Below are 26,734 nucleotides of genomic sequence, written 5' to 3'. Positions count from 1 at the left end.
CCCCCCGCCCCAACCCCGTTCCAAAAGGGAGGAAGGAGAAGGGGAAATGCAGTTGCTGTTTTCAGCTTTTCAAAGAGCACCCCTGGTGTGGACCTTGCATGGAGAAGGAGAGAGAAATTGTACTTGTCCCAGCCGGACTGGAGAGTCATTTCGGTGGGGTGGGGGTGTGCAGTTGCTCCCAGTGCTAGTGGGGGTTGTTGTGAATCATGGGATCTGAAATAGTTTGGGTTGGGAGAGGACTGAAAGCTCATCTCGTTCCACCCGCTGCCATGGGCAGGAACACCTAGAGCAGGTTGTTCAGGAGTCTTTTTTATGGTTTGTGATGGGGTGGAGGGGGAGACTGGAAGGGGGAAAGGCAGGAACGATGACTGGGACTGTACGCGGCGCGACCTACAACTCCCAGAAGCCTCTGCGAGAGAGCCCGGCACCAGCAGCCAATCGGAGCCCGTGCTGTCGCGCTATAAAAGGTGGCCGCGGAGCAGTTTCCGCCTCTTTCGGCCATGGCGGCGAGCTATGGTGGCTGTGTGGTTGCCGTCGGGAACCATCCACCGCCATCCTTCGTCGCTGGGGTTCTCCCGCCGCATCGGCTCCGCCGCATTGGCGCCCTGTGGGCATCGCGTCCGGCGGCGGCGCTTCGGTGCGCTGCGAAGGCTGCGAAGGGCAGCGCGACCTTGCCCCCGCCGCCCTCCTCAGGCCGGGCCCGGCCCCGGGTGAGTGAGGGACCCCCGAGGCCGAGCTAATGCCCTGACCCGGGACAGGCGGCCGCGGGCGGAAGAGCCGCCCGGCCCTATCGAAGCTGCGTCTGTCGGTGCTGTGGTAGATGCAGTCAAAAAGGAGCCGAGAGCAAAGGGATTTTCCTCGACGGTCGCCGCTCAGTTGGAACCTTCATAACTGTCCGGCAACATTTCGGGAAAGTACAGAACCCGCCATGGGCTGGGGGGGGTTACTGGTGCTGGAAGGAGGCGGCCGCCGCAAATCCCTGCCCCTGGGGTCCGTATTGATGCACGGCGTGGGAGGAGGGGAAGGGATGTATCCCGTCTTTCTGTAGTTTTGTTTTAACTTACTTCTCTTGCAATTTACTTAAATCTCAAGACTCTCTTCTTCCCCAGCAGCATCCTGGTGTAGAAGGTGATCCCGGGACATGGGATGGCTGGTGACAGCCTCAGCTTTGGGCAGGTGAGATGGGCGATCCAGGTTCTGGAGTCCTCTGTTGAGAGGCTGAGAATTGGTTGGTTTTGTGGCCTCCCTGGACCAGAGTAGGAACCAGCAGCGTTTGCTGCCCCTCTGCTGTTGGGCAGTGCTAGCGCATGCTGTTCCGAGGCTGTGCATCCTTCATAGGTCTTGACCCTGCAAACTCCCTTAGTCCTTGCCCCATCCAGATCATGTGTGCATGAGATACGGGCAGTTCCTCTCTCTGGGGCTCGCTAGAGACAGAACAGGGTGTCAGCCCTGATCCCAGAGCTAGTCAATCACTCTGTCACAGACTTTACCGGATAAACTCTGTGTTTACCTGCATGTTAATCCAAGAGCTGTGGCTCCATGCAGTAGCTGCAGGTCTCCAACAACATGCCAGAGCAATGGGAAGGTCTTTGACTGCCGGGCCTCTTCTGCCTGTGACTGTCACTCACCCCTCCAATACATTTTTGGGAATTGAGCTGTTTCTTGCTTGGGGTTCCAGGGTGAAATGAATCAAAGGTGTGTCCACAAAAGTCTGCAGCCCACTGCTGATACTGGGGGTATGTTGTGATGTCTTCCAGGAGTCCTGGGTGTTCCAGAACTCACCCATCTGATGGATAAACCCAGGTGAGAGGGTAGTACCTTTGTTGGATCTCCACAGCTCATCCCTCCAAATCCCTTTCCCATCAGATCTGAATACCGATCTTGTGGTCGAAAAAGGAGGAAGAGTAACATTCATGCTGGTCTTGGGCTCTCTGCAGGTGTGTCCTGGCTGAGAGGGGCCACTAGGAAGACAGGCTGTGCTGGCCTCACTGTTTTGGGAATTCTGGTTGGGAAGGAAACTCCTGGTCGGGAGAAGGGATAAACATTGGCCACAGGGGGCAGACATGCCATGAGGGTTGGGGGGCTAGAATTTGTCAGGAATATCTGAGCCATGGATTTACAGTGACCCACTGGCTTCAGGCACTAAACTCTCGCTCTGTTTTTTCAGCAGTAATTCTGTGGAAAAAGATGAGAACCTGTGAGCCCTGTCCCAAGGGCTTCAGCTTGCTTCCCATAGGACCTGAGTTGTGGAAAAGCTGCAGTGCAGAACATGTGAGTGTCCTCTGGGGAACTCCTGGTGTTGGGATGGGCAGTAAGGGTAAACTAGATACTGAGAGGAAATTCTTGGCTGTGAGGTTGAAGAGGCCCTGGTTGCCCAGAGAAACTTTGGCTGCCCCATCCCTGAAGTGTCCAGGGCCAGGTTGGATGGGGCTTAGGCCATCCTGGTCTGGTATCCCTGCCCATGGCAGGGTGTGGAATAGGGTGAGCTTTTAAGGTGCCTTCTAACTCAAACCATTCTGGGATTGTGTGATCTGGAGTGGGGTCTGGAGGACGGGACAGTTCAAGCTGACTGTGCTGGAAGTGGCCAGTTTTTCACCGGGACTGTGCAGGTGGGAATGATCAACCTTGTTTCAGAGGCTTTTAATTGACCAGAGTTGACATCTGTGGTGCGGGGTGTGGGTGAGATCAGTGGCAGTGCAGCCTGGTCTGTGATGATTCCCGAGTCTGGAGACTGTTGAATGAGTCCTGCGGATATGGGGCTGAGGCCAGGCATAAGCTACCCAAAATCTCAGGGCGGGGAGGGGACATCCAGGAGTCCTGGAATGTGGATGGAATCTGACACTGCACTGAGCCTGACTGCTCATCACTCAGCTGGATTCTTTTTTATCCCTTTTTTCAGGTCTAAGCAGAGGGTGAGCCATCCCTGAGGGACTTGGTGCTGCAGTGCCAGACTGTTCTCTCCCACCCCTCTCCTCCAGAAGTGGGAGCTCTGCAGAGCCAGATCCTGGCTCCTTCCTGAGCTATGAGTTCCACCAAGTGGAATTAGCCACTTCTGGGCTCCATTCACCTACAGTGGAGGGAGATGGAACTGGCTTGGCTCCAGGTGTTGCTGAAGCTCCAGTTCAGATGCTCCACCTGGAAGAACAGTCTGTTCCATGGAGTTTTCTCAGGAGGGTGTCTGGATATTAAATACTTTATTAGAGCAGGGAGCCAGTAATGCCAAGGTGGTGGGTTTGATCCCTGTATGAGCCATTCACTTAAGAGCTGGACTCGGTGATCCATGTGCTCCCTTCCAACTTGGACTATTCTCTGTGTGTGATAGGATTTTAATAAATGCAATTACTTCAAATCCTTGTGGTGTCTCGTGTGTTTGAGTTGCATTGGGATGGGGTGAGGCTGGGCTGGCTCTGAGCCATGGAGCCTGAGCATCCCCTTCCAGTGGAGTTCACCAGTGCTCAGAGGCAAGTCCTGTGTTTGCTGCAGCACCCTGCCAGTGGGGTGTTCCCCACAGCCCTCCTCGGGTCCCTGGAATGCAGAAACACCTGGGCCTCCATGGAGGTACTAGAGCAACTTCTTGCAACCTTGGGATGTTCCAACACCCTCAGCTGGAGCCTTGGTGATTCTGGTTGCCTGTTTCCTCACCATGAAGAAAAATGGGTTGTAGGGAGCCAGAGCCTCTGAGTTGGAGCCACTCTCTTCTGTCCCTGGATGGCTGGGCTGTGGTGAAGTCTCTGAACCGGAGGTAAAATTTTGTCATGGAATATTGAGCTGGTGCCTCAGGCTCCTCTAGTCTACCTGCAGGTCTTGATGCCCTGTGGAGCATCTCGAAGCTCTCCCAGGATCTTGGCTCCTGAGGACACCAGTGAGTCTGTGCACTCACTGCCTGGCTGTCCCTGTTGTCACCAAAGCCAGGCAGTGGAGACATGAGGGGCTGCCAGTAGAGGCGGACATGTGCAGCTGGCATGTGGCAACACTGAACAACATCCTGGTGACAACCAAGACTAAATGCCAATGTGATTAGGGCTGAACCTGTATTGCTGCTAAAGTTTGAAATGCTGGGGTGTTGCTAGGGTTTGTGTTTTGGAGTTTGGTTGTTGGGAAACAGGTAAATGGATAAAAATTGCTTTAAAAACAAGGGAATTAAAAAGGCAAATAAATTAATTCAGTGAGTTTCCTAAGTGGTTGAAAGAGCTGTGCAGCAGCTCCGATCCCTTTTTTGTATGTACACCTGGGAAGAAGACTTAAACTTCTTTCCTCGGTGTTACCGGGAAGGATGAGGACGGAGCTGGCAGCTACTCCCTCCCTGGGACAGTTTGTTTGTCTGTCCAGGTGACTGCAGGCCCAGAGCTGTCCCTGTCCCCAGGTGGGGTGGGGACAAGGGTGGAGACCTGTCCTTTCGCTGCTAGCACAGCAGGAATGCGGTGGGTTGGGATCTAGTCAGCTCAGCCATGGAGACAGTGGCAGATTCCCCCCAGGATCCTGACCCTGAGGGATACTTCCAGTTCCGTGTCATCGTGCTGGGAGACGCAGCCGTGGGCAAGTCCTCACTGCTGCGCTGCTTCACGGACGGGCCGGGTGGGGGTCCTGGTGGGGCAGCCACTCCAGGCCCCACCATTGGCGTCGAGTTCTACAGCCGGACTATCCTGATGCCACCCACCGGCAAGGCCAAGCTGCAGATCTGGGACACGGCTGGTCAGGAGCGGTTCAGGTGAGGTGGGTGTGTGGACCCCAGCACCCCACTGAGTCATCCTCCCACTCTGGGGTGTTTGTAAATCCCCAGCGGGGTATGCAGGGACAGACAGCAATGGCTCACTGGGATGGTGACACCTTGTGCTGAGCTTGCAGTGACACTGGAGCTGTTCAGGGCAGCAGCCAAGGGAGCACGGCCGGGTGCTCGTTGCCGTGTGCTGGTGGGCTGGGGCTGGGTGGTTTCTTTCCTGATTGCATCAGGCTGCAGTCAGAAGCACCTGGGAGTGTGAGAGAGGCTCAAATGGGGCACAAAGGGCTGCAGACCAAAGTGCTGCGGCTGGAGCTGGACTCCCAGGCCCTCCCCATCCCGGGAACCTTTTGTGAACCCCAGGGTTGGCTCTGGTGGTGCTCTGTTTCTGTCCAGCGCTGCCCCATCCCCACTGCAACTGGGGCTGTTGTGGGGGATAAACGGTACCACAGAGACCCTGACAACTCCACAGGCTTCCTCTGGAGCCCCCCAGTCTGGGGAGAGGGATGCTGAACAGAAAAGAGCGGTGTAAATAGACAAGACAAGACAGGTCTCCCTTTACAACTACTGGGGGTCCAAGCTGTCACCCAAAAATCTCCCAAGCCCCATCCTAGGGCTGTCGGTGTCAGAGCTTCCCAGTATCCTTTGAAAATCTGCTGGGTATGCCCAGATCCATCACCAGGTCCTTCTACCGGAGTGCGGCAGGGGTGCTGCTGGTGTTTGACCTCACCAACCGAGCATCTTTTGAGCATGTTCCTGAGTGGTACCATGAGGCTGCGGGGGACCGGCTGCCTGCCTTTGTCCTGGTGGGACACAAGTGTGACCTGGTGGCCGAGCGAGCCGTGTCAGCAGAGGAAGCCGGACACCTCGCCGCCACTCTGGGCATGGCCTTCGTGGAGACCTCGGCCCTCAGCAACCTCAGCGTGGAGTTGGCCTTCCAGACACTGGCTGGAGGCATCCAGCAGGCGCTGGCCGGGGGGATCCTTGCCCCACACCAGGGATGTGATGGCATCAGGCTCATCCCCAAACAGAGTCACTGCCAGCCCCTGGCAGGGAGGGACCCCCAGGAGCGCTGTCAGTGCTGATGGGGATAGGGGGACATGGGACCCCAAATTGTGGGGATGCTTCTCTCTCCACCCAGAACCTGCAGCCCTTGGGTGATTATGGGATTGGGTCTCCCACCTGGGCTTGGGTTTATTTCAAACCTTAATTTGGGGGCTCTGAAAAAATAGTACTCTGCTGTAGGAGTGTTTTAATAAACCTAAGTCTTTTCCACACTAAATAAAGGCTGTGCTGAGCACTGCATCCCAGGCAGGGGCACAGCACTCAATCCATGGCATGGGGGATCCTCTGCTTTTGGGGGCATTGCTGGTGGGGCAACAGCTCCCCTTGTCTAGGACACTTTCCAGGGTGTCCTGTCCATGGGAAAATGGGAGCAGGCACCCCTGAGTGCTTCCTGCTGGATGGAGCCAAAATAAAGGGGACAAAGGGGCTCCAAAGGGACCACACAGCCCCAATGGTACAGGGAACGCCTCCTGGGTGGAGGAGCTCCCCGCCTGCCTGAACACGCTCCTGGTGCGGGGGTGGCAGGTCCTGGCAGGCACCAGAGGCACTGATGGAGCCACGGTGGCAGTACCAGTTCCGGGTAATCATGCTGGGGGACTCGACAGTGGGGAAATCCTCACTGTTGCGGCGCTACACCGAGGGTGTTTTCCTGGACGCTGTCAACCAGACGGTGGGGGTGGACTTCTACGTCCAATTTGTGGAGCTGGAGCCGGGGCTGCAAGTGAAGCTGCAGTTCTGGGACACAGCCGGGCAGGAGAGGTTCAGGTGGGTCCATGGGGTCAGGAGGGGTGGTGGAGATAGGTGTCCCCCTCCAGATTTGGGGTGGAGTGTTGTGATTCCAAGCCCAAAGAGGTTGTTGATGTGGCTGTGTTCCCACTTGTCCCTTTGGGTAAGGAACCCCATGTCAAGAGCCGAGGGAAAGGAGCCCTTGGGACTGCCTTGTAAGCCCTTGTTCCTGCTCTGAAGGGGGTGCAGTACTCCCCCAAGAACCCCCCTGCCACACCAGCTGCAGAGGGGCTGGGGAACAGCTGGGAGCCCACTGAGTGCTGGGCAAAACATCTTCCTCAGCTCAGCTGCTAGAAGCCTTCACACCTCACTGTGGGGCTGTCTCCACCAGCCAGGCAGCTCCTGGCGACAGGAAAGCTTGGGAGATGTGGCTGCAGGGGATGGGAAAGTGGCAGATCTGGGTTTGCAGGAATGGGAAGGTTCCAGGACTGTTGCAGCAGAGATGGGAAAGTACTGGGGACATGGCAGCAGGGACAGTAGAGTTCCAGGACCATGACAGCAGGGATGGTGGAGCCCTGGGGACATGGCTGCAGACACAGGGGCACTTGGGGGCTGTGGCTGCAGGAGACAGACGAGCTTAGGTGGCTGAGCACAGACAGAGCTGCCCCTGGAGCTCTTATTGACACAGCAAAAGGCTGATTCTCACTCCTCTCATGGTGCTTTGAACGCAAGGTGCTGCTTGCAGGAGCAGGTCCTAGCCAGGGCCACTCTGTAGGCAGGGAACATGCTGCCCGAGGTGACACAGGAAACCCCAGGGGCCACTCACTCCCCTGCTCTTGGTGTCCCCACCCCAGGTCCGTGACTCGCTCCTACTACCGCAACTCGGCTGGGGGAATGCTGCTTTTCGACATCACCAACCGCGCGTCCTTTGAGAGCATCCGGCAATGGCACCGAGAGGTGACTGACTCGATCCAGCCCTTCCGCATGGTCTTCCTGCTGGTGGGACACAAGAGTGACCTGGCTGGGCAGCGCCGGGTGGGCCAGAGGGAGGCGGAGAAGTTAGCAGCCTCACTGGGTGTCCAGTACGTGGAGACCTCAGCCAAAGATGCTTCCAATGTGGTCCAGGCCTTCCAGATGCTGACGGTGGCCATTTACCAAGCGCTGCAGACGGGGCGGTTGGTGGCCACTGAGGCGTGGGACGGGGTGAAGAGCAGCATCCCACTGCCAGTGCTGCCCAGGGCTCAGGCACTGGAGAAGGAGGAGAAGCGGAAGAGATGCTTGTGCTAGAGCTGGGGACACTGGCAAGGCAGGGACATGCTGGGCTCAGGAGGGGAAATGGATATGGAGCAGCCAGGCACAGGCAGGGGTGGCATGGCTGTATTAAATACCTCTGGTCACCCTCTGCCTGCTTGTGTTTTCCTGGGAAAAAGGAAGCTTGTTGGAAGGGTGAAGTCCTCAGGTGGAACCCCACAGGCCTGCAAAAGTCAATGTCACCCCTTCCCCTATTCTCTCTTGTACTGACTGAGATCCCTATCATAAATCCCTGAATCTTTAAGTCTTTCAAAATAGAATTAAGAGTGACAAATTTATTGTAGAACTCAGATGATATATCTGCCACTCCGGCTGAGTACATGCCTAGCTGAGTCCAACACAAAAATAACCACATACCATTCTGAGGAAATGCCCACTTTCCCTTTCAGATTAATCTTCATACAATATAAATTGAAAAAACCCCTCTCTGCTGCAGAGAGGTGCAGAAAGGAGCTCCCCAGGCTCCTCACCCCACACCGACATGAGCAGTGAGCCCGGGATAGTCATGGAAGGACCTGCACCCACCCTGGCTTCCCCTGCAGGTACCGGGAGCCTCCAGAGAGCTGGACAAGGAGGATGAGCCCACCTCTGCCTAGGGCTGCAGGAGCCTTCCTGTCGTGCAGGAGTTTGCCGTGCTGTTAACCCCTGCATCCCCACAACACAGCCCCTGCAAGCCTCCCTGAGGTCTGAGGAGAGCAGTGGGAATAGGGGCATGTGACCTTTTCTATGTCCAGGCACAGACAGAATCAGGGGCACCCTGACATCCTGCTTTGTCACAACATCCCCCTCCCAACAGTCCAAATATCCCAGCAATGGCTTGGAGGTCAGGAGGGAAGTGACCTGGCCATCCTGACTGGCAGGTGAGGGACTGGCCAAATCCTTGTGGTCTAGAAGGGTCTGGAGGGGAGGAAACCTCTGGAAGAACAGCTGAAGGCACTCAGTTTGTTCACCCTGGAGGAAACGGGAGACTCACCAGCATCTGCAGTTCCTCCCAAGGGACACCTCCAATCTCTGCTCCCTGTGACCAGAGACAGGACTCGAGGGAACAGCTGAAGCTGTGTCAGGGGAGGGATAGATTGCATATTAGGAAACAGTTCTTCCCTCAGAGGGTGCTTGGGCAATGACCAGGCTCCCCAGGGAATAGGCACAGTCCCAAGGCTGCCACAGCTCCAGAGTGTTGGACAGTGCTCTCAGGCATAGGGTGGGATTGGTGGGGTGTCCTGGGCAGGCCAGGAGCTGGACTCAATAATCCTTGGGGATCTTTTCCAGCTCAGGATATTCCACGATTCTGCTCCCTGTAAACTCCCAGGAGCTCTCCCACAGAACAGCACCACACACAGAGCTGAGGTGACAGGGACCCTCCCTGCGCAATGCTGCCTGAAGAGCACAAGCCTGTGCCAGCAGCTTAGAATAATTTCTTTATTCATGTAAAACAAACGCAAGTATTTATATAAACACTGACATTACAAAGTACTGGAGCAGGTAGGGGCAGGAAGGAGGAAACAAAAACCTCTACAGATACTTCTAATACTGTCCCACACACAATCAAATGCTCTGTCCCTTGGATAATCACTTGTACAATAAACCACTTTCAAGTCACAAATAAAAGTCTGTTTGAGATATGTCGCATTCTGAGGAGGAACGAGAACAGGGCGTAGAATGTTTTTGGCAGGTCTCCTCATCAAGTCAAGATATTGCTGCACCATTAATAAAAAATAGATGCTTCTCTGTAAAGCATTAAAAAAATATCCCACAGGTGACATCATGGAGGCTTCAGTGGAGCGGCAGGAATCCCAAACTGCACTGGTGGTGTCTCCGGCTGTGTCCAGGGGCTATTTCTTGGTCGTTTTGCGGATCAGTGCCATTCTCTGCAACAAGAGAGGGAAAACCATGGGAAGCTGAGCAGCTCAGAGCAGGTGACTTCACAACCACCCACAGCAGAAACAAGGCATCCCAGGTGCTCCCAGGACGCTGTCTGACTTGCTTCCACACAGGTCTTTCAGGTCTGTTTGAATTTTAATGGGGTTCCAGGCTGAAGAGAAGAAGGAAATATCTGTGCTGCTCCACCTGGCAACCTGGGGCAGTGGAATCAAAGCCCATCTCAAGGTCCCTCTCTCTGCCCAGTGGGAGCTGCAGCATCACTCACGAACCCACTGCAGGGCAGCTCCTTCTCAGTTCTCACCACAGCTTAAAAACCAATGGTCCAATGCAGTTTAAAAGCAAAATTAAGGGTGTTTTCAGTCCCTTTGCACAGAGATGGGGTTGCCAGGGGCAGCCGAGAAGTGCCTGTGTGCAGCTCCTTGTTGGTTTTAACCCTCCCAAGCTCCTCAGCACCAAGAGCTGCTGCTTCTCTTTGGGCAAAGCCAACATAGCTGAGGAGACACAGCAGCCTCAGCCCACTGCACATAACAGGTCAGGAGGCTCTGGAAGTCATTTCCAGTCTGAACAACTTGGAAGAGGCCACAAATTCACAATGCCAGGAGGCCATGACCACCATCCTCATATCAGCCTTCCATGTAATTCCTGGTGTTGTGAGGGCTCCTTACCTGTTTGTGAGCTTCTGTAGTGCAGGCTTTTTTGTAGGGCCTGATTTCTTCAGAACCAAAACCCGGGATCCACATGTTCCACTGGCGCTCTGGAATTCACAGAATGGTTTATGTTGGAAGAGACATTAAAGCTCATCCAGCTCCAACCCCTTGCCACAGGCAGGGATGCATTATCTACTCACAGGCTTCCACCACAGCACTGCAGCTGTGCCCTGACTCCAGGAGGAGCTGAGAGTTGGGGGGAGAAGGGAAAAAACCAGGTAAGAGTCACTCACCAAGGTGCAACTGGACATCTTTGACTTCCAGAGTGTTGGACTTGCGGTGCCGTGCGAGCTGGCAGGCGGCCGTCACCACACTCTCAATGAAGTCATCGGCGATCTGTAGCAGCATCTGTGGTGGAACAAGGGCAACAATAGGTCTGGTCAGCATTGAGCAGTTGAAATTATGTGGGAAGATGAAAACAAGCCCTCAGAAGCTGGTATTTAGAATTACAGGATATCCTGAGTTGGGAGGGACCTGCAAGGATCATCCAGACCAGCTCCTGGCCCTGCACAGGACACCCCAGCAATCATCATCCTGTGCCTGAAAGCATTGTCCAAATGCTCCTTGAGTCTGGCTGCCTGGGGAGCCTGGGCAGTGCCCAGCACACTCTGGGGGAAGAATCTTTCCCTGATCCTGACCCTGCTCTAGCCATTCCCTGGCTCCTGCCCCTGCCATAGGGAGCAGAGGTCAGAGCTGTCTCTTGGGAGGAGCTGCAGCCCCCACTGAGCTCTGCCCTCAATCTCCTCTGCTCCAGCTGAACACACCAAGTGCCATCAGCTGCTCCTCTTGTGGTCCCTCCTGGTCCTTCCCCATCTTCAGAGTCTCCTTTGGGAGCCCTCTAATAGCTTTAGATCTTTCTTATATTGTGGTGTCCAAAATTCCACTCAAAGGAGTGAATTTCACAGGTGTTTTCTGCAATTGCTGTTTTAAAAGCCTTTTTGGGACTGGGATGCAGAAAACCAGGGATGGCTGAAGGCTGCATGGGAAAACAAATGTTACATGAACCAGTGCTCCCTCCTTGGACAAAGGCCCACTGATCCGTGACAAATTACCTCTTCCTGCAGTCCCTTCCATGGGTTGGAACCTACCTCTTCCACATCTTCATCCAGCTGCTCGTTCGGATCCACCTCACGCACCAGGTCCTGCAATTTCTTCTTGGTTAAAACCTGAGCGTGTGGGAGGAGAGGAAGGATTTACTCCCCTGCTCCAGCAAAGAAGCTGCCCGTGGAGCACAGCCATAACCACAACCACCTCCTCCCCCATGCCCCCAGGGCCGAGTCACACTGTTGACACAGTCTATCAGCTCAGGAATGGTAGAGATAAGAAATATCAGGTGTAAGGAGTCATTTTCAAGCACCAGTGGTTGCTCAGGACAGCAACTGGAGTGCAGCAACCAGAATAAATGTTTCCAGCATGAAAATGCTGCTGGCAAGGAATGGAAAAGCAAAACTACAAGTGTTAAGATGCAGACAGCAAGTGCAATCAGTGTATCAGTGACTAAAGTTGTGCCCAGGGCATGAGGGAAGCATTTCCATGGCTCTAGCAGTTATCAGCTTTAGTGCTTCATATGGAAAACAGAGTTGTGGGAGTGCTGGGTTATTCCAGGGCAGTCAGACCTGGCAGGAGCAGAAACCACACTGCGCTGAACAACAAGATGCTGAGTCTTAAAAGACATGGATGGAAGTTGTCAGCCTGGTCAGGTCAACCAGACACAGATGGGAAATTCCTGCACTTCCTCATTCCTTCACTGTTGTGGCTGTTTTATGCTGGGGTTTAGTGAACTTCCTAAGAGTCCGGGTGCCAGGAAAGCCATCAGGGAGCAATGCCAGGACATTCCCTGGGCAGCAGTTTGTTTTATGTGCATCAAAGGCTCCATGCCAGGTTGGGGTGGAAGGGGCCTTAAAGCTCATCCCATTCCACCCTCTGCCATGGGCAGGGACACCTTCCACTATAGGCTGCTCCAAGCTGCATGAATCCTGGCCTTGGACACTCTCAGGAATGGGGCAGCCACAGTTTCTCTGGGCAAGCTGCACCTCACCACTCACTTCTCCCCATATTTTTCCCATCTAAGCCCCACTTAAAAATAACTTCCCCCATCACACCCCAATATACACTTTCCTAAGACTGCAAAAACCTCTACACCTGCAGCATCCAAACCCCATCCAGCCAGGAAGCACCTGGGAGAGAGAAACTCTGTGAGGAAGTTTTGTTCACTCAGTAACTGGCAATTTAATAAACATTATATTTCTGCTGGTGATTTAAAGAAGGCAAATGAAGACACAGGCAAGTCTGTGATACTTGTGATGCCCGAGCATCATCCCTGTTGTCCCAAACTCAGGATGGAATTACCTGGTTGGTTTCAGGACTGAGCCGCCCTCCTCCACTGGGCGTTCCTGGCATCTTTGCCACAGTGGTGCTGTTGGCCATGGAGCTCTGTGGGGGGGTGCTGGCTGGTTCTGGCTTGATTGAGGAGAAGTTGGAGAGGTTGATCAAGGCAGACGCGCCAAACTGGTTCATAATCTGTTGGGCTTTAGCTTTTAGATCATAAAGATTGTTTAAGTCTTGCTTCTTCTTGGGGTTCTGAGGATCCAAAACAATCAGCTGGAAAGGGAGAGGAAAGCCATGGTTAGCAAACAGAAGGAATTCAGCAGGGTGAACAGGTCTTTGTCCAGAGAAAACTGCAGTGTTCTGACAAGGGCCTGCAGTTTAATGATCAGGAATCTCTGCTCACAGCATGAAGGGAGAAGTGATGCTTAGTAGCAGAGAAAACGTTCCCCGGTGTACAGAAAATTAAGTTTTCCAGCATCAGAGTGGCTGCACGCTGGTGACAGCACTGACCTACCCACCCATTCATCCCTTGAGCTGAACCCCTCCACGTCCACCCTCACACAGCCTTCCTGACCATTTCCCACAAAGAACAGACCACTCAGAGCAGATTTTAACTGCAGGACATGGCTTTTTCCTGCTGCAGTAGCATGGAATCCCTCATCCCCACAATCCAGAGCCCCCGAGAGAACACAGGACCCAGCCTCCCTGCAGTATCGCTTTTGGCAGCATCATGCTCACAGCCCAACCTGCAGTGAGCCCTCCATGTGGGACTGACAACATTGGTTCATTTTGGGTTCTGAGAACACAATCTGGTGCTCAAAGGGAGAGAAACATATGTGTTCCCATACCAGGCAATTGGCAGCCACAGGAAATGGAGTGGGATTTATGGAGCTCCCAATGGTTGTGTGGTTACACAGATCCTCCAGGTGCTGAAGTTACTAAGGTTGTTGGTCATGGGGTGAACACTGACTGGTACCTCCTCTGTTTCTGCTCTAAGCCTCAGGCTCAATGAAGTTTTGCTCTGTCTTCACTGCTTCATGACAGGAAATTCATCCAAACCTTGCACCTTCCACTACCACAACCACCGTGGGCAGCATTGATGGGTCTGTCACAGGAAAGAGAGTTTAAGGAATGTTTTGATGGCAAAGCCTCTCATGGTGGGGCCAGAGATGGCTGAGAAGCTAAGGCTGAACTCACAAGAAGTGTTTGTTTAATCAGTTTTAGGGACATTCACATACAGTGTCTGCTCCCTGATCTACAAAGAGACATTTCCCTTCATGACAGCAAGCCTGGTTAGTTTGGAATAATTAATATCAAAACCCACACGAGAAAGTACATGAGAGAATTCAGAAGCTTTAGTGCTTCACTCCAATACACACTCATGCACCTGCAGACACGGAGCCCTTTGAGGGGAATTTATGTCCCTGACACCCTTCTGCAGTGCTCTTGGCAAGATTCCAACTCCATTTTAATCGAATTGACAATGGAAAATCATTATGCTACACCCTAAACCCTCAGCTAGCACTTCTGGCTGAAAAGTCCAGCACAAGATCAAGAGAGACCTTCAGTCTTGGCTCTAGCTGGGGTTGATCTCAGGCTGCTCACCTCATGCCTCACTTCACAGATCCACAAAGCAGGAACTCCTACTCACTATGCAGGGAAGGAAGCACTGAAATCCTTGGACACAAAGCCCCAGTATCCTTGGGCAGAAGCACTTTAGCAGCATAAAGTCATTTTTTTGGTTTATTCCCAGTTCTTACTGCACCCTTCACATGCCACTAAGATCCCTGAACACAAACTCATGGGAGGAGCAGATTCACAGGATAAATCCCATTCCCATTTACTTACAACTATCTGAGTGTCTAGATCTTTAATTACATCAGCAACTGCTGTGAGCTCAGCGAGTGAAGCCACAGCCCACACCCTTCCCAGAATGTCACCAGTCAGTATTACCTACTCTTGCATCCTCCTCTTCCACATAACTCTCATTCCTACAGAAACACGAGATATTTTTTGTATCACCAATTCTGTAGGAGATGGTTAGAGGAAACAGTTTCAAATTGTCCTTACTACAGTGCTACACATTGCGTTGTTAGAAAAGATCACACAGTCCCTGCTGCAGAGGACAAGCATCCCACAGGATTCTGAAGAAAAATATGGTCAAACTCTATTTTTCTGCCAGGAAACAGAGAATCCTGGTACCTGCTGATGGGCAAGTAAGCCCAGATCCTCACAGCAGCAGCTCCCTCCAGGGCAAGAGGAGGTTAGGGTGCTGCGATCAGCACCACAAATTGTTCAGTTCTGCCACAGCACAGCATTAGAGGCGTAACTAAAATCCACGTTAATGACAAACAGCACATTCACTGGAGTGCTCAGGGGGCTCCCACTCCCATTAACCATAGTGATTTTTACCAAATATCTAAGTACAATCATAGAATCTCAGAATGGTTTGGGAGGGAAGAAACTTTAACGTCATCTCATTCCATCTCCTGACACAGGCAGGGACACCTTCCACTGTCCAAGGTGGCTACAAGCCCTGTCAAACCTGGCCTTGGGCACTTCCAGGGATGAAGCAGCCACAGTCTCCCTGGGCCCAGGGCCAGATCTCCTTGTGCCAGGGCCCCACCACCCTCACAGGGAGGAATTCCTTCCTAGTATCCCACCTATCCCTGCACTCTGGCAGCTGGAAGCCATTGTACTTTCCCTCTAGGTCCTTGTCCAAAGTTCCTCTTCAGCTCCCCTGGAGCCCCTTCAGGCGCTCTAAGAATCTCCCCGAGGCCTTCTCTTCTGCAAGCTGAACATCCCTAGCTTAAAGCGCTCACCCCACGGCGACAGCCGGGATGGGAACGAATCCCCCTCCCAGTGTAGAACGTCCCCGCCGGGAGTCGCGGGGCAGAACGAAGGTCACCGACCGCCACCGGGACCGACTCGGCGCTCACTCTTGTGCTCCCTCCCGGATTCGCAACAGCCGATGTAGAATCCCCAGGTGGTCCGCACAGCCCCCTCGAGCCCCCCGTACCTCCCCATGACCCGCGGGCAGTCCGCAGCCCCGCCGCCACCGCCGCGCTCCCTCCGCCGCCCGCCGACACTCGGCAGCGCTTCCGCTTCCGGCCGTCGCCGCCGCCAATGGGGAGCGAGCTCCCTGCGCGCGCGTGCGCGCCATAGCGCTCCCGCCAAAAGCGCTCCTCCTCCCGTCGCTGCTTCAGGGAAGAGGTGTGCCCAGCATGCCCCGCGCGATTTGCATAACCCTGGCCGGCTAAAAAGCGGGGAAAACGGCGCTTTTTCGAGGGAAAAAACACAAAAATGGCGATAAGAAATGAGTTGAAGAAGGATGAAAGAATAGAAATACCGAACTTCATGTTTAGTTTCTGCGGTGTCTGTCGCCCTGTCCTAGCCGGTACACCAGCGCTTTCCCTTTTTGAGTGGCGGGAACCCCAGGCCTTAAAAAGGGCTTCTGCCGTGCGTGGCACGGGGGGGGACGTGCGCCACCCCCGCGGAATCGACATCAAGAGATTTCGGAAGCACAATTTTTGTGAAGGAGGGTTGCCGGTAACCGCCTGTTCCGGCACCCCAGCATCGGTGAACGGCAGAGAATGGGCTTTGAGCGGTGTCTGCTGCTGCCCGGGATATCGGGTCACGTCTCAGCGGGTCCGGGGCTGGGTCGGGATGGAGGTTGTGACACCACGCACGGCGGGAAAGGTGGGATGGGACAAGGACTTTAACACTCCCACCCGGGTGGATTGGCTGCATCTCCGGCCAGCAGGCAGTGCAGGGCACTCCACTCCATATCTGTCTTTCTACATATAAAACATAGATTTACATATGATTACTTTAAAAAAGCCTAGTGCGAGCACGGGGAAGGTCCTCCTTTACGTGCCTTCCCCCCTGCCCAATATCGTGCCGCTGTACTCCCCTCCTTACAAAGCTTCATGGTACACGTGTGTGAGGGAACAGCGCCCAGGCCACCCACAGGCCCCCTCAGGATAGGGGCTGCCATTCCCCTCCACCGCAGCTGGCAGCTCCCCGGGCCGCAGGGCTGGGGTCTGGTACTGCTCTGGGGAGCACCCGGCAGGTCCTGTGATGATGCGAGTGCTGTGGCGCATCCCGGTGGGCTCCAGCTCACTGAATGGCATGGCGTACTCAGGCTCTGGCGGCAGTGGCTCCGCGTACTCATGGTGCTTCCCTGGGACGTCATAGTGGTTCAGGACCAGTGGTAGAGCGTAGCCCTCTTCCAAGAGTGGCTTGAAGGTGGAGGGACCTGTCTGGCTGCTGGGGCTCACCTGCACCAGGTCTGGCTCAGTGTACTCTGAAACAGGGAGGCTGCCATGTCAGGACAGTGATGGTGCTGTGGCAGAGGTGGGTGAGGTGGGTTGAAAAACTGAGCATGTTTGGACTTTCAAGGATAGAAAAACTGCCAAAACCCACCCAGCGCAGGGCACCCACACATGGAGACCCCACATTCCTCTGCCACACCACAGAGAAGGGCTCCTGCTGTCCCCAGCCACCCTCCAGTGCCAACAGCTGTAACTGAGGTGGACTACTACTACTACTACTACTAAATAATGTGTGGTGCTATTACAATAAATTATAATAATTAATTATAATAATTAAATGGGCATGTCTAATTTAGCAGGGCCTCCTTGTTGCACAGGTCCACAATGCAGGAGGGGTCAGACCAGAATGGGGAAGGAGGTACAACTGGGAAGATTTGGCTCCAGCTCTGGGCTGAGGGACCAGTTCCTGCCCTGATGTCCCTGTTACCTGGTGAATGGGTCCAGCTGAGGTCCCCTGGTGTGGGGGCCATGGGGAAGGAGGCCGGGCTGGGGGCTGGCATGCTCTGCAGGGAGCAGACCTGGCTTGACTCCAGCTTGGGGTACCCTGGGCAGGGAGAGGAAACCCTCAGTTGTCACAGACTGTCACCTGGATGTGCAGGTGCCCCTCGAGCATGGGACAAATCCAAGCTTGGTAGCAGCACCAGTTAAACCAGCTGCACCCCACGGCACACAGACCCCTGATTTTGAGGAGTTGTGGACCCTTTTACCTTTTGTGATCCCGCAGTTCAGCTCCACTGCTGACTTCCTGCCAAGGGGAGACGCAAGATGGGGCAAGAGGTCCCAGCTACCCTGTGCCCACCACCTATCTCTGCACACCCATTGCTTTAGGGGCTGCACCCCTTGAGACCCAGTGAGCAGCTAGATGAAGTTGCTGGAATTTGGGGAGGTGATGCTGAGTCCCCCAGGGCAAAGCAGGGGACAAGCCAGGACCAACCTCTTCCTGTGGCAGAGGAAAACCAGGAGCAGGAGGCAGGAGCAGAGTAGCACAAAGCCGCCAATAAGCAGCATCACCAGCAGTGTGGAGTCTGGGGAGAGAGGGCAGTGTCAGTGCCCTGGGCCCCCATCCCACCCCTTTGCACCCATGAGTGTCAGAAGCCCAACTGGGGCCACCAGTAGAGGAAAATCAATGTGTTCCCATGGGGGGATGAAGCCCCGGTGGCACCTCGAACACCAAGAGACAATGCTGCACCCAAAGGGCAGCCCCCCATGGAACCCACCTGCCTTCTCCGGGTCCAGAGCGATGCCAGGAATGGGGGTGCAGCTGGCTGGGTGGCTGGTGGGTTCAAGCACCTCCTTGGGGACACTGGGCACTACAGGACAGAGCAGGGACTGTGACTGTGGGACCACCACAGAGTGCATAGGGAGGTGAAGGCCCCAGGAGGATTTTTTGGACATGGGGGTGTGAGCTCCTGTGGAGGGTCTCACCATAGGGATGGGGCACGCGGGCCCGTGCCAGCTGGCAGCCTACCAGGGCCACCTTGAGGGCAACGCGCTGGTGCCAGCTCTGTGGTGTGACACGGATGTAGCGGGCGACGATGGGGGGGATAAAGGTGTTAGAGACCTCCCCCTGGCTGTCAGCATTTCCTTCAAACACCTGCCGGAGAGGGTGAAGAGGCGCCAATGGCTAAATATCCATGGGCAGAGGGTCTCAGCCCAGGGATATTCTCCCCATTCCCACCTTGTCCTCCTGACCACTGCTGCCTCTGTAGGGTCTCCAATTCTTCCCGTCACGGCTAGAGGAGACATGGTAGGATGTCACGTAGTAGTCATGCTGCTCGGAGGAGCCCTTTGTGATGATGCCTGTGAATGCAGGAGGGGGTTCCCCGCTGTCAGTTAGGGGTTGCGGGGCTGGGGAAGGGCTGCCCTCTACCCCACTGCCCTCTACTCTCAGCTATCTCTGAGATATTCAAGACCCAGCTGGGAAAGGACTAGGAGGGCAGGACACGTCACCTGGCAGAGGGGGATCCTTCTGACCCTGGGAGGGGATTTGGGTGGCAGATTTCAGTGTGGGACGCTCTGGTTTGCCCCCACGAACTGATAACCTCCAGTCCCGGCTGCCAGCCCTGCACTCCTCCCTCCTCCAGTCTCTGGCTGGACAATGTTCCCATTTTCCTCACTGTGGTCGCCAGCCACTGGCACACAAAGCCCCTGCTTTTGGCAGGCTCGGGCCGCACAAAAGACGCTCACTGGCACCAGATGCAAGAGCATAATATTAACTTGTTCATCCCAGAAATGGCTGCAGATGAGGGGGGCAAAGGGACAAAAGGAGGACAGGAGCAGCCGGAGAGGCTGGTGTGCTCTGCATCCCAGTTTGCACCAGGAAAACCATGGCACAATGAACTCCAGTGTATTCTCGGAGTTATGGGGGTGCAACTTCCCTGGGCAGTTTTGGGGGGATCAGTGAAGCTGGCACAACGGGAGGACAGTGGTCAGGGTGGCATGGGGACGCAGGCCGCTGTTGTCCCCCTCTGATGGCCAACTCTCACCTGTGACATTCCTTCGGGTGCCCAGGTCCAGCTCCAGCCAGGCAGCCTCGGCACCGGGTTCGGCCGCCCAGGAGTGGCCAGTGGTGCTAAGCGCTGCCCGTTCGGCCACCCAGGCTCGGTCCTGGCCCAGCACGTCCACCTCATGCCACCAGGACGAGGCATTGAAGGTGACCACCTCCAGCACATCATCACAGGCTAGGGACAGGAGACAGCACACTGGGAACCAGGAAACCCCAACCAGGCAGAGGGGAGTAGCAGCAGGTCTGGCAGCTAAAATCATGCCTTAATTTCAGGGGAAATAGGAAAAAAATACCTTTGTGGAATACAAGTCGCTTCTCAGACAGAGATCCCCTGTATGGAAGAAAGCAGGGGGAGCATCAAACAGCGTGAACAAACCCTGGGGTCTCTGAAACTGAGGGGTGGCGGTTTCCCAGTGTCAGTGCAGGTGGGTCCCACAGCTCCATGTGGGGTGCAGCCCCAGCCACTCCTCACCCACCTTTTGGAGCGGAGCCCGTTGGCAAAGGCTGACTCATACAGCGTGATCCCCTTCTCCCGAGACAGGGTGATCTGCCCGCCCAGCTCATCTGCAATCACCCCAGCATGCACAGCTGCCTTGCACAGCACCGATGTCTGCAGGGAATGGGGAGTAAGGGCAGTCCCCCATGGCAGGCCTGAGCACCCCGTGGGGCACCCCAAGGCCACACTCATCACCTCTGGGTTGCTGAGGGTGACAAGCAGTGGCCACGAGCTGTGGGGACCATCCCCGGCGGGTGCACCATGGTGCCCACACTTACGTCCCGGTAGCCCTGGCTCGGGTTGCCCCAGATGTCCCCATGGATGTCCTTGCAGCCCGCAGGGCAGTACACACTAAAACACATGGTAAGGGGTGAGTCAGGGCTCCCTCCCATCCAAACCCCCTCTTCATACCCACTCTGCTCCCCATCCCACTGGAGCTGTATGTCAGGAGAGGGATAGGATGAAACCAGGACTGATGGGGACCCCTGCAGCAGGGGACACCAAAATGGGACCATTCCCCACCCCAACCACTCACCTGATGTGCTCCTGGGTGTAATGGGTGCCTCGAACCAGGCAGGAGACCAGGTCTGCAAGGCAGGGACACCCCAGGGTGAGGGATCCCCCACCTGCCCCACAGCACACACCCACTTCTGCCTCAGGGCACTCCATTCCCCTTCCCAACCAAATCCTGCTCCTCATTTGGGTTCTGCCTTTCACACCCCCATATCTGGAGGGGCAGGGAGGGATGGCCCCTTGGTCCCTGCAGCCATTGGCCCCATGGCACAATCTATGCTGCCTGTGGCTCTGCCTGATATTGGGGTGCCACCTGACTTGGGGGTTCAGCGTTCTCAAAGGGGTCCCAGCTGGCTGTATGGCCTGTGGGTCTCCCATGTTTGCCCCCAGCCATGGAGAACATGGAAGTTCGGGAGCTCCCGGCAATGGAAGCTCATCCTGGGGTCAAAAAGGAGATTCCTTCACATCCTTGCACAGGCCAGTACACATCCCACAGGTGTCTCTGCATCCCAGGGGATGCTGCCCCCATACCTGGGTGCTGCGAGGTGGCATAGGACACAAGAAGGCCTCGTCCCGAGCGGTGGCTGGTGCTGTTGAACAGGACGGTCACAGTGCTGGAGTTTGTCACCAGGAGTGGGGCAGAAGGGACGGAGTTTCTGCAGTAGGGCCCTGCCAGCAGTGATGGCACCAAGGAGAGGATTTGGGGTCCCTGGGGACACACTTGGACACCTAGACCCCAGGACTTCACCTCCCCCTGCCTGGCCCTTGGCAGGGCCAGAGGGCGTCAGGCATTTGGGCTGTGCTCAGGGTGGTCCCAGAGTTCTTCCACATCCAGGGTGGCCCATCCCCAAGGTAGTCTCAGCACCAGGGTGCTGAAGGGTGGTCCCATGAAGCATGGCCCCATGTCAGGCTGGTCCCATCTTGAAGATGGTTTCATGTTTTGGGATAGTCCCACACCCAGGGTGGCCCCAGGCCAGGGCAACCTCATGACAGGATGCTCCCATGCCCAGGCTGGTCCCAGCCCCAGGGTGGCTCCATTGCCCTCACGGGGCACCTGCCACCACATCCCCCATTGCAGAGACTGGTACACATGGCATCACCCCATGGGACCCCAAAATGGGAGCTGTGTCCTCGTCTCCTCCCCACATCCCCTTTCATAGGTGCTGCTGAAGCTGCCTCCGAAACTGCCCCTCCCCCCATTCAATCCACATTAATTTGCAATTCTATCTCCCTGATTAAAACTTCAGCTTAGCAGGCAAGCGGATTCCTTAGGGACATCTCTGGTTCCAGCTGGGGAAAGAATGTGGCCCCAATCCCTGGACTGCCATCACCCCCTGTCCCCCACATCATCCTGCTCTCTATCATGCCTATCACTTGGGCTTCTGGGCACCCAGAGATGTTTTGAGCAAATGCCATCATTGTGCTGGGGACAGGGAACTGTGTCCTTGTGTTCCTCTGGGGCTGCTGATGACACCTCCCCCTGTGCCTCGGTTTCTCTACCCTGACCCACACTCTCATCCTGCCTGGGTCATATTGAACCAGGAGGTCGATCCCAGGGGATGTGGGATATGTGCATGCAGAGATCTCACATATGAGATCTGAGATCATACAGAACTGAGATCTGCGCAATATGCAGATGAGATCCAGATGAGTCACATGCAGATTTCCCTTCCACTGGCTGCCAGACAGCAGCGCTGCCCTGGGTCACTGGTGCCACCTCTGTATGGATCTTGGTGGTACCCTGGGAGCTGGGGACCCCTCAGCTGAATCCCAGAGGCTGCCACCCCCATGGGGACCCTGCCAATCCCAGCAGAATCAGGCCAGGGGCCAGACACCAGCTCTGAGTCAGGGAAGAAGCCCACAGCCTCTGCCTGCTCCAGCCACTTCCCAGAAAACATCTGGAACTTCTCAAGGACCAGCGTCAGCCATGGGAGAGGGAGTGGAATCCAAGCTCTGTGTCATGCTGGCATGGCTCTGGTGGTACCCAAAGGGGCTGTGGGTGCCTGGCCACCTCCCCCAGCACCCCAAGACCTCATCTGGGAGTCCCCCCACTTTCCCACATTGCTGCATCTCAGCGTGGGGCCAGGATGTCTCTTAGCTTTGAGGATAATTATGTCCCTGAGGCCACAGCAGAGGGGATGGGGACCAGGGACCTCGTGCGCTGTCACCCCTTTGGGGACCAGCCCAGAAAGGGTGAAAGCCCTGAAGAACAGGGAAAACTCCCAGTCCCATGGATCCAAGCCAGCTCTTTTTCATCCTGCATTTCCCATCGCATCTCCTGTCCAGCCCCTGCCCCTCACCAGGGCTGCTCCTCCATCCCACCCCACCACTTGATGCTTCCCCCCACCCCCAAGATGTTTTCCTCAGCATTCATCATGTTGCCAGTGCTGCCAAATGCCTCCAAGACCATTAATTCTGTCTGGGAAAATCCTGGAAGTGTTTGGACAACGGCTGGGCCAACAAATTAATTATTCAGTGACTGCATCTGGTCCCAGCTGGGCAGCTCCCCCCCAAGCTTCACAATAATCTTCTCCTTGGGTACCCACTTCCTCAGATATTCCCATTTGCAAATATAACTCTCCTTCTATATCCTCCTCCTTGGATATCAACTCTTCTATTTGGGTACCCCCACTCTTCAGGTATCCCCTTCCTTGGATATTTCTCTTCTTTGGATAACTCGCTCGTCAGATACCAGATACCCCTCATCCTCTGATATTCCCCTCCTTGGATACCCCCTCCTTGAAAACCCCCCTCCTTGGATATTGCCCCACTTGGTTACCCCCCTCCTTAGATATTCTCCCTCCCCATGATGAAATCAGCTAAACCCCCAGATTTTCCCGATATTCTCCCAATCCACAACATTGTATCACCCTTGCCTCAGTTCCCTCAGGATCCCCTTACCGTAGGCAGTGCCGGTCTGGGGGTCAGCAAGCAGCAAGGAGCTGTGGGCACACTGCTCCGAGGGCTCCAGATCCACATCCCCGAATGCCAGGAGTAGGGAGGTACCTGGGGGGGCTTGAAGCCGCCAGCAACACATGGTGTGGTTAGGATATGTGCCCGGGTAGTTCTTGGAGCTCAGGGTGCCACTGTGGGGTGTCAGCAGTGTGTGGCCACAGCCATTTCCTGCAGAGAACCGGGGAGAGTGCTCAGACAGGCTGTTCCCTGCCTCAGTTTCTCCCCTTGGTGAGGACCCCAGAACAACCCCTGGGCACCTGCAGCCTCTTCAGATGTTTTCCTCATCCAAAGCATCATTTTCTGGTGGCTTTTCTGGATGCTTCTGGCACTGGGAACTGTCCACAGGAGGATCCAGGGATGAAGCTGCCAATAGCTTCCCCCACAGCCACCCAGCATGACCCTCTACCTCCAGCTCCTCTACATCCTCCAGTCCAGGAGAACCCCAATTCGGGGGGATATAAAAGGATTCAAGGAGAGAATATCCCCACTCCATGGGGCTGTACAGTACTGAGCAGCCCCCAAGAACCCCTGACTGCAGCCTTGACCTTGAGGACAACCTTGGACAGCTGCATCCCCATTGCATCCTTCCCAGGGTGATGCCAGATTCACCACAAAAAGGGCTTTTCTCTGGGCTCACTGCTTCTGGGCATGAGGGAATATCCTGGAAATAAGCTGAAAGCACCAGGCATTGAGACCTGGCCATAATTTCTGGGCAGGATTGGGGTGCAAGGAAAGGGGGAAAGCACCACTCAGCCCCACTGTGTGGGCCAGGCGTTTGTAGGGGTCCAGTGCTCAACACCTCCTCCTCACATCCCCCAAAAGCTGTTGCTCCTGCCAAGCATCACCCTGGCACAGCCAGAAAGAAAAATGAAGGTGGGCACAGATTTGCCCAGCCTTGGCTCCCCTCGCTGTCGCTGGGAGACAACACAAATCGCCAGCAAGGGAAAATCCTGCAGGGATAAAAAAGGGGGGAGCTGGCGGTGAAAGATGCCAGCCCCCGCACAGAGTCCCCTCCTCCCCAGCCTGTGGGAAGGGCTTGCATCCAAACCGGGGGAGGTTTATCCTGCAGGACTGGGAATAATCACCAACTTTTCCCCTTTCTGGGCAGTGTCCACTGACAGAGCAGAGCTGGGAAGGATCAGGCCCTCCAAGATGGGGGCTGGGGGGGCAGTGGGGACCCTAGGGCTGCCAGGACAATAGCTCCCAGAAGGTGTGCTCTGCTGGGGGAGAGAAATTTGGGGTTTTTGGGGGGAGTTTCTAGCACAAAAAGTCAAAGCCACTAGGATCTGCAGGGAAAACCCTCTATGGCCAGGACAGCTGGACATGTGAGCCCAACTGGGGAGTCTTGGATGGATCCCCCCAGCTCTATATCCATACTGGTGGTGCAGAGGAGCTGCAGGGATCCATTCCAGGAAAAACCCATCCAAGGAAAGGAAATCTTTGTCAAAAACATCCTGAGTGTGACCAGCACGTGCTGGGAGGGAATGCCAGAGATAAACTGAGAGCTGCAGGCAATCCTGGGAATTTGGCTCCAAAGATGACACCGAGGGGCCAGGAATAGCCAAGAGGGGGAACCACGGGGGACTTACCCCCAGCCACAGAAACTTTACTCCCCTCCCAAAAAAATGTGAAAACTGGATTTCCGGTGGGTGAGGGTGAACTCGCAGCTGGGCCCCGCTGGGATCATTCCTGCCAAGGATTTGTTTGTTTTCTCACAGGATGCAAGAAAGACACAACAGGGCGATGCTCCGACAAAAGCCCTGCACATCCCTGCCTCTGTCATGCTGCTGGCCCCGGGAAAGCTCCCCCGTGTCCACCAGTGGGTTGGGGATCCGGTGGAAACCTGTTGCATGATGTGCCCCAAATCACACTTTTTGACCGGGAATGTAGCGGGTATGTAGCGGGATTCTGCCTCCAGTGATCCCAGCCGGTCCTCGTGCCTCAGTTTCCCCTCGGGGAGAATAATGCTTTGGATGACCCATCGTTGTTTCCTCGCTCTTGGATGAACTGGGATCGAGTGACACCGGGAAACACGAACTTTGGGATCACATTTGGGTGACCATTTCCTCGAGGTCGTCCTGGACCCCGCGGCTACAAATCCCCCCGGGAGCGGCATTCCCGGGATGGAGCCCACTGCCCGGCTCTGCATGTAAACTCCAGTGATTCTCTTAACCTGTGGATTAGGGGCTCCCCAGGAAAGGCGGGATGGAGCCGAACGCGGGACTCTCGGGACCACCGGCGTGGTCACCCCCGGGGGCAGGGACAGAGAGGGCTGGGGGGGCTGCGGGAAAATGGGCGTGATGCGGGGGTGGTGGGGGCAGGGACAGAGCTCGACCCGTCCGATACCAGAGCAGAGGGATACTGGGGACCCCGTCCCGGACCAGTACCAGGGCAGACGGACGGCGGGGACCCCGTTCAGTCCAGTACCGGGACAGAGGAATGGCGAGGATCCCGTTTCGGGTCGGTACCGGAGCGAAGGGATACCAGGGACCCTGTCCCGGGTCGGTACCGTGACAGAGGGATGGCAGAGACTCCGTTCAGGAAAGGAACCGGGGCAGGCGCACCACTACGACCCTGTGCCGGTGTGGTGTGCTCTGGTCACAGAGGGGAACCGTTCCCGGGAGCCCATCCTGATTTGATCCCGGTCCAGACACAGCGAAGAGCCTGTCCCGGACCATCCCGGGGCAGAGGCGAGCCCGTCCGGTCCCCCTTCCCAGTCCCCATACCGCACCAAGTTCCGGTCCCATCCTGGCGAGCGAAGCAGAAGCTCCGGGAGTACCGGTAGGAGTGGGGCTCCCGGTGCCGCGTCCCGGTGTGGGACGTCCCGCCGCCGGTGCTCCGCAATCAGAACTCACCGTCCTGTGCGCCGGCCGAACGCAGCCCCAGAGGGCCGAGCAGGAGGCAGTGGCACACCAGCGCCAGGGCCCCCGGGGCCGCCCCGCCGCCCGCCCGCATCATCATCCTCCTCATCCTTCTCCTCCCGCTCCCGCCGCCGCCGCTGCCCCGGCCCGGCCGCGGCTCCGCAGCGCCGTCGCCCCGGCACCGCCCTCCTGCGCCCATTGGCGGTCGCCGCCCGACTCCGCGTCACCATTGGTCTGCCTCGTTGTCCGTCAACCAGGACGCACGGCGGGGGCAGTGGGGGATTCGACGGGCCGGCCGTGGGAGGTCCCGGTGGTCCCGCCGGGGCTGGCTTGG

The 26,734-nt window shown here is 55.9% G+C and overlaps 4 protein-coding genes, 1 long non-coding RNA gene and 5 other non-coding genes across 17 annotated transcripts; 8 read left to right on the top strand and 2 right to left on the bottom strand.

The window, feature by feature from the left end:
* Nucleotides 1-494: 494 nt before the first annotated feature.
* Nucleotides 495-3,349, top strand: LOC121360008. Its single transcript, XR_005956121.1, has 5 exons — nt 495-710; nt 1,113-1,176; nt 1,758-1,803; nt 2,168-2,271; nt 2,900-3,349. It is a non-coding gene; the product is annotated as an uncharacterized LOC121360008 (long non-coding RNA).
* On the top strand, nt 780-922 carry LOC121360037. Its single transcript, XR_005956130.1, has one exon. It is a non-coding gene; the product is annotated as a small nucleolar RNA SNORA16B/SNORA16A family (small nucleolar RNA).
* LOC121360038 lies at nt 1,511-1,641 on the top strand. Its single transcript, XR_005956131.1, has one exon. It is a non-coding gene; the product is annotated as a small nucleolar RNA SNORA44 (small nucleolar RNA).
* On the top strand, nt 1,842-1,959 carry LOC121360039. Its single transcript, XR_005956132.1, has one exon. It is a non-coding gene; the product is annotated as a small nucleolar RNA SNORA61 (small nucleolar RNA).
* LOC121360036 lies at nt 2,701-2,771 on the top strand. Its single transcript, XR_005956129.1, has one exon. It is a non-coding gene; the product is annotated as a small nucleolar RNA SNORD99 (small nucleolar RNA).
* A 1,099-nt stretch (nt 3,350-4,448) lies between the features above and the next one.
* On the top strand, nt 4,449-5,802 carry LOC121359870 (ras-related protein Rab-42-like). The gene is made up of 2 exons (XM_041479133.1): nt 4,449-4,708; nt 5,388-5,802. Exons 1-2 carry the CDS (start codon nt 4,449-4,451, stop codon nt 5,800-5,802), a joined length of 675 nt encoding a protein of 224 aa, XP_041335067.1.
* A 421-nt stretch (nt 5,803-6,223) lies between these two features.
* On the top strand, nt 6,224-7,795 carry LOC121359992 (ras-related protein Rab-39B-like). The gene is made up of 2 exons (XM_041479429.1): nt 6,224-6,547; nt 7,363-7,795. The coding sequence occupies exons 1-2, from the start codon at nt 6,333-6,335 to the stop codon at nt 7,793-7,795; spliced, it is 648 nt and encodes a 215-aa protein (XP_041335363.1). The 5' UTR covers nt 6,224-6,332.
* A 1,429-nt stretch (nt 7,796-9,224) lies between these two features.
* TAF12 (TATA-box binding protein associated factor 12) lies at nt 9,225-16,018 on the bottom strand. 3 transcript variants are annotated; one of them, XM_041479175.1, is made up of 7 exons: nt 15,755-15,820; nt 13,584-13,840; nt 12,757-13,008; nt 11,496-11,573; nt 10,641-10,755; nt 10,366-10,454; nt 9,225-9,687 (listed from the first exon to the last, which is right to left on the bottom strand). In XM_041479175.1, exons 3-7 carry the CDS (start codon nt 12,922-12,924, stop codon nt 9,652-9,654), a joined length of 486 nt encoding a protein of 161 aa, XP_041335109.1. In that variant the 5' UTR covers nt 12,925-13,008; nt 13,584-13,840; nt 15,755-15,820; the 3' UTR covers nt 9,225-9,651. The 3 variants fall into 3 exon arrangements, with proteins under 3 accessions (XP_041335109.1, XP_041335108.1, XP_041335110.1); XM_041479174.1 differs by lacking the exon at nt 13,584-13,840 and having other exon boundaries at nt 15,755-16,018; XM_041479176.1 differs by lacking the exons at nt 13,584-13,840; nt 15,755-15,820 and adding an exon at nt 15,558-15,711.
* A 63-nt stretch (nt 16,019-16,081) lies between these two features.
* LOC121359890 (discoidin, CUB and LCCL domain-containing protein 1-like) lies at nt 16,082-26,733 on the bottom strand. Of its 6 annotated transcripts, XM_041479164.1 has the most exons (17): nt 26,395-26,733; nt 23,797-23,874; nt 23,486-23,707; nt 21,116-21,253; nt 20,607-20,658; nt 20,350-20,422; nt 20,052-20,185; nt 19,869-19,906; nt 19,556-19,750; nt 18,748-18,869; nt 18,495-18,663; nt 18,287-18,379; nt 18,004-18,094; nt 17,777-17,814; nt 17,497-17,613; nt 17,016-17,041; nt 16,082-16,918 (listed from the first exon to the last, which is right to left on the bottom strand). In XM_041479164.1, exons 1-17 carry the CDS (start codon nt 26,597-26,599, stop codon nt 16,577-16,579), a joined length of 2,133 nt encoding a protein of 710 aa, XP_041335098.1. In that variant the 5' UTR covers nt 26,600-26,733; the 3' UTR covers nt 16,082-16,576. The 6 variants fall into 6 exon arrangements, with proteins under 6 accessions (XP_041335098.1, XP_041335097.1, XP_041335100.1 ...); XM_041479163.1 differs by having other exon boundaries at nt 16,082-17,041; XM_041479166.1 differs by lacking the exon at nt 17,497-17,613 and having other exon boundaries at nt 16,082-17,041.
* Nucleotides 16,179-16,308, top strand: LOC121360040. The gene has a single exon (XR_005956133.1). It is a non-coding gene; the product is annotated as a U11 spliceosomal RNA (small nuclear RNA).
* Nucleotide 26,734: the final 1 nt, after the last annotated feature.

The sequence above is a fragment of the Pyrgilauda ruficollis genome, unplaced genomic scaffold (assembly GCF_017590135.1).
Source record: "Pyrgilauda ruficollis isolate IOZ18807 unplaced genomic scaffold, ASM1759013v1 scaffold48, whole genome shotgun sequence".
Lineage (NCBI taxonomy): Eukaryota > Metazoa > Chordata > Aves > Passeriformes > Passeridae > Pyrgilauda > Pyrgilauda ruficollis.
Note: the sequence above shows the minus strand (reverse complement) of the source record. Positions and strands in the feature narration are given on the sequence as shown.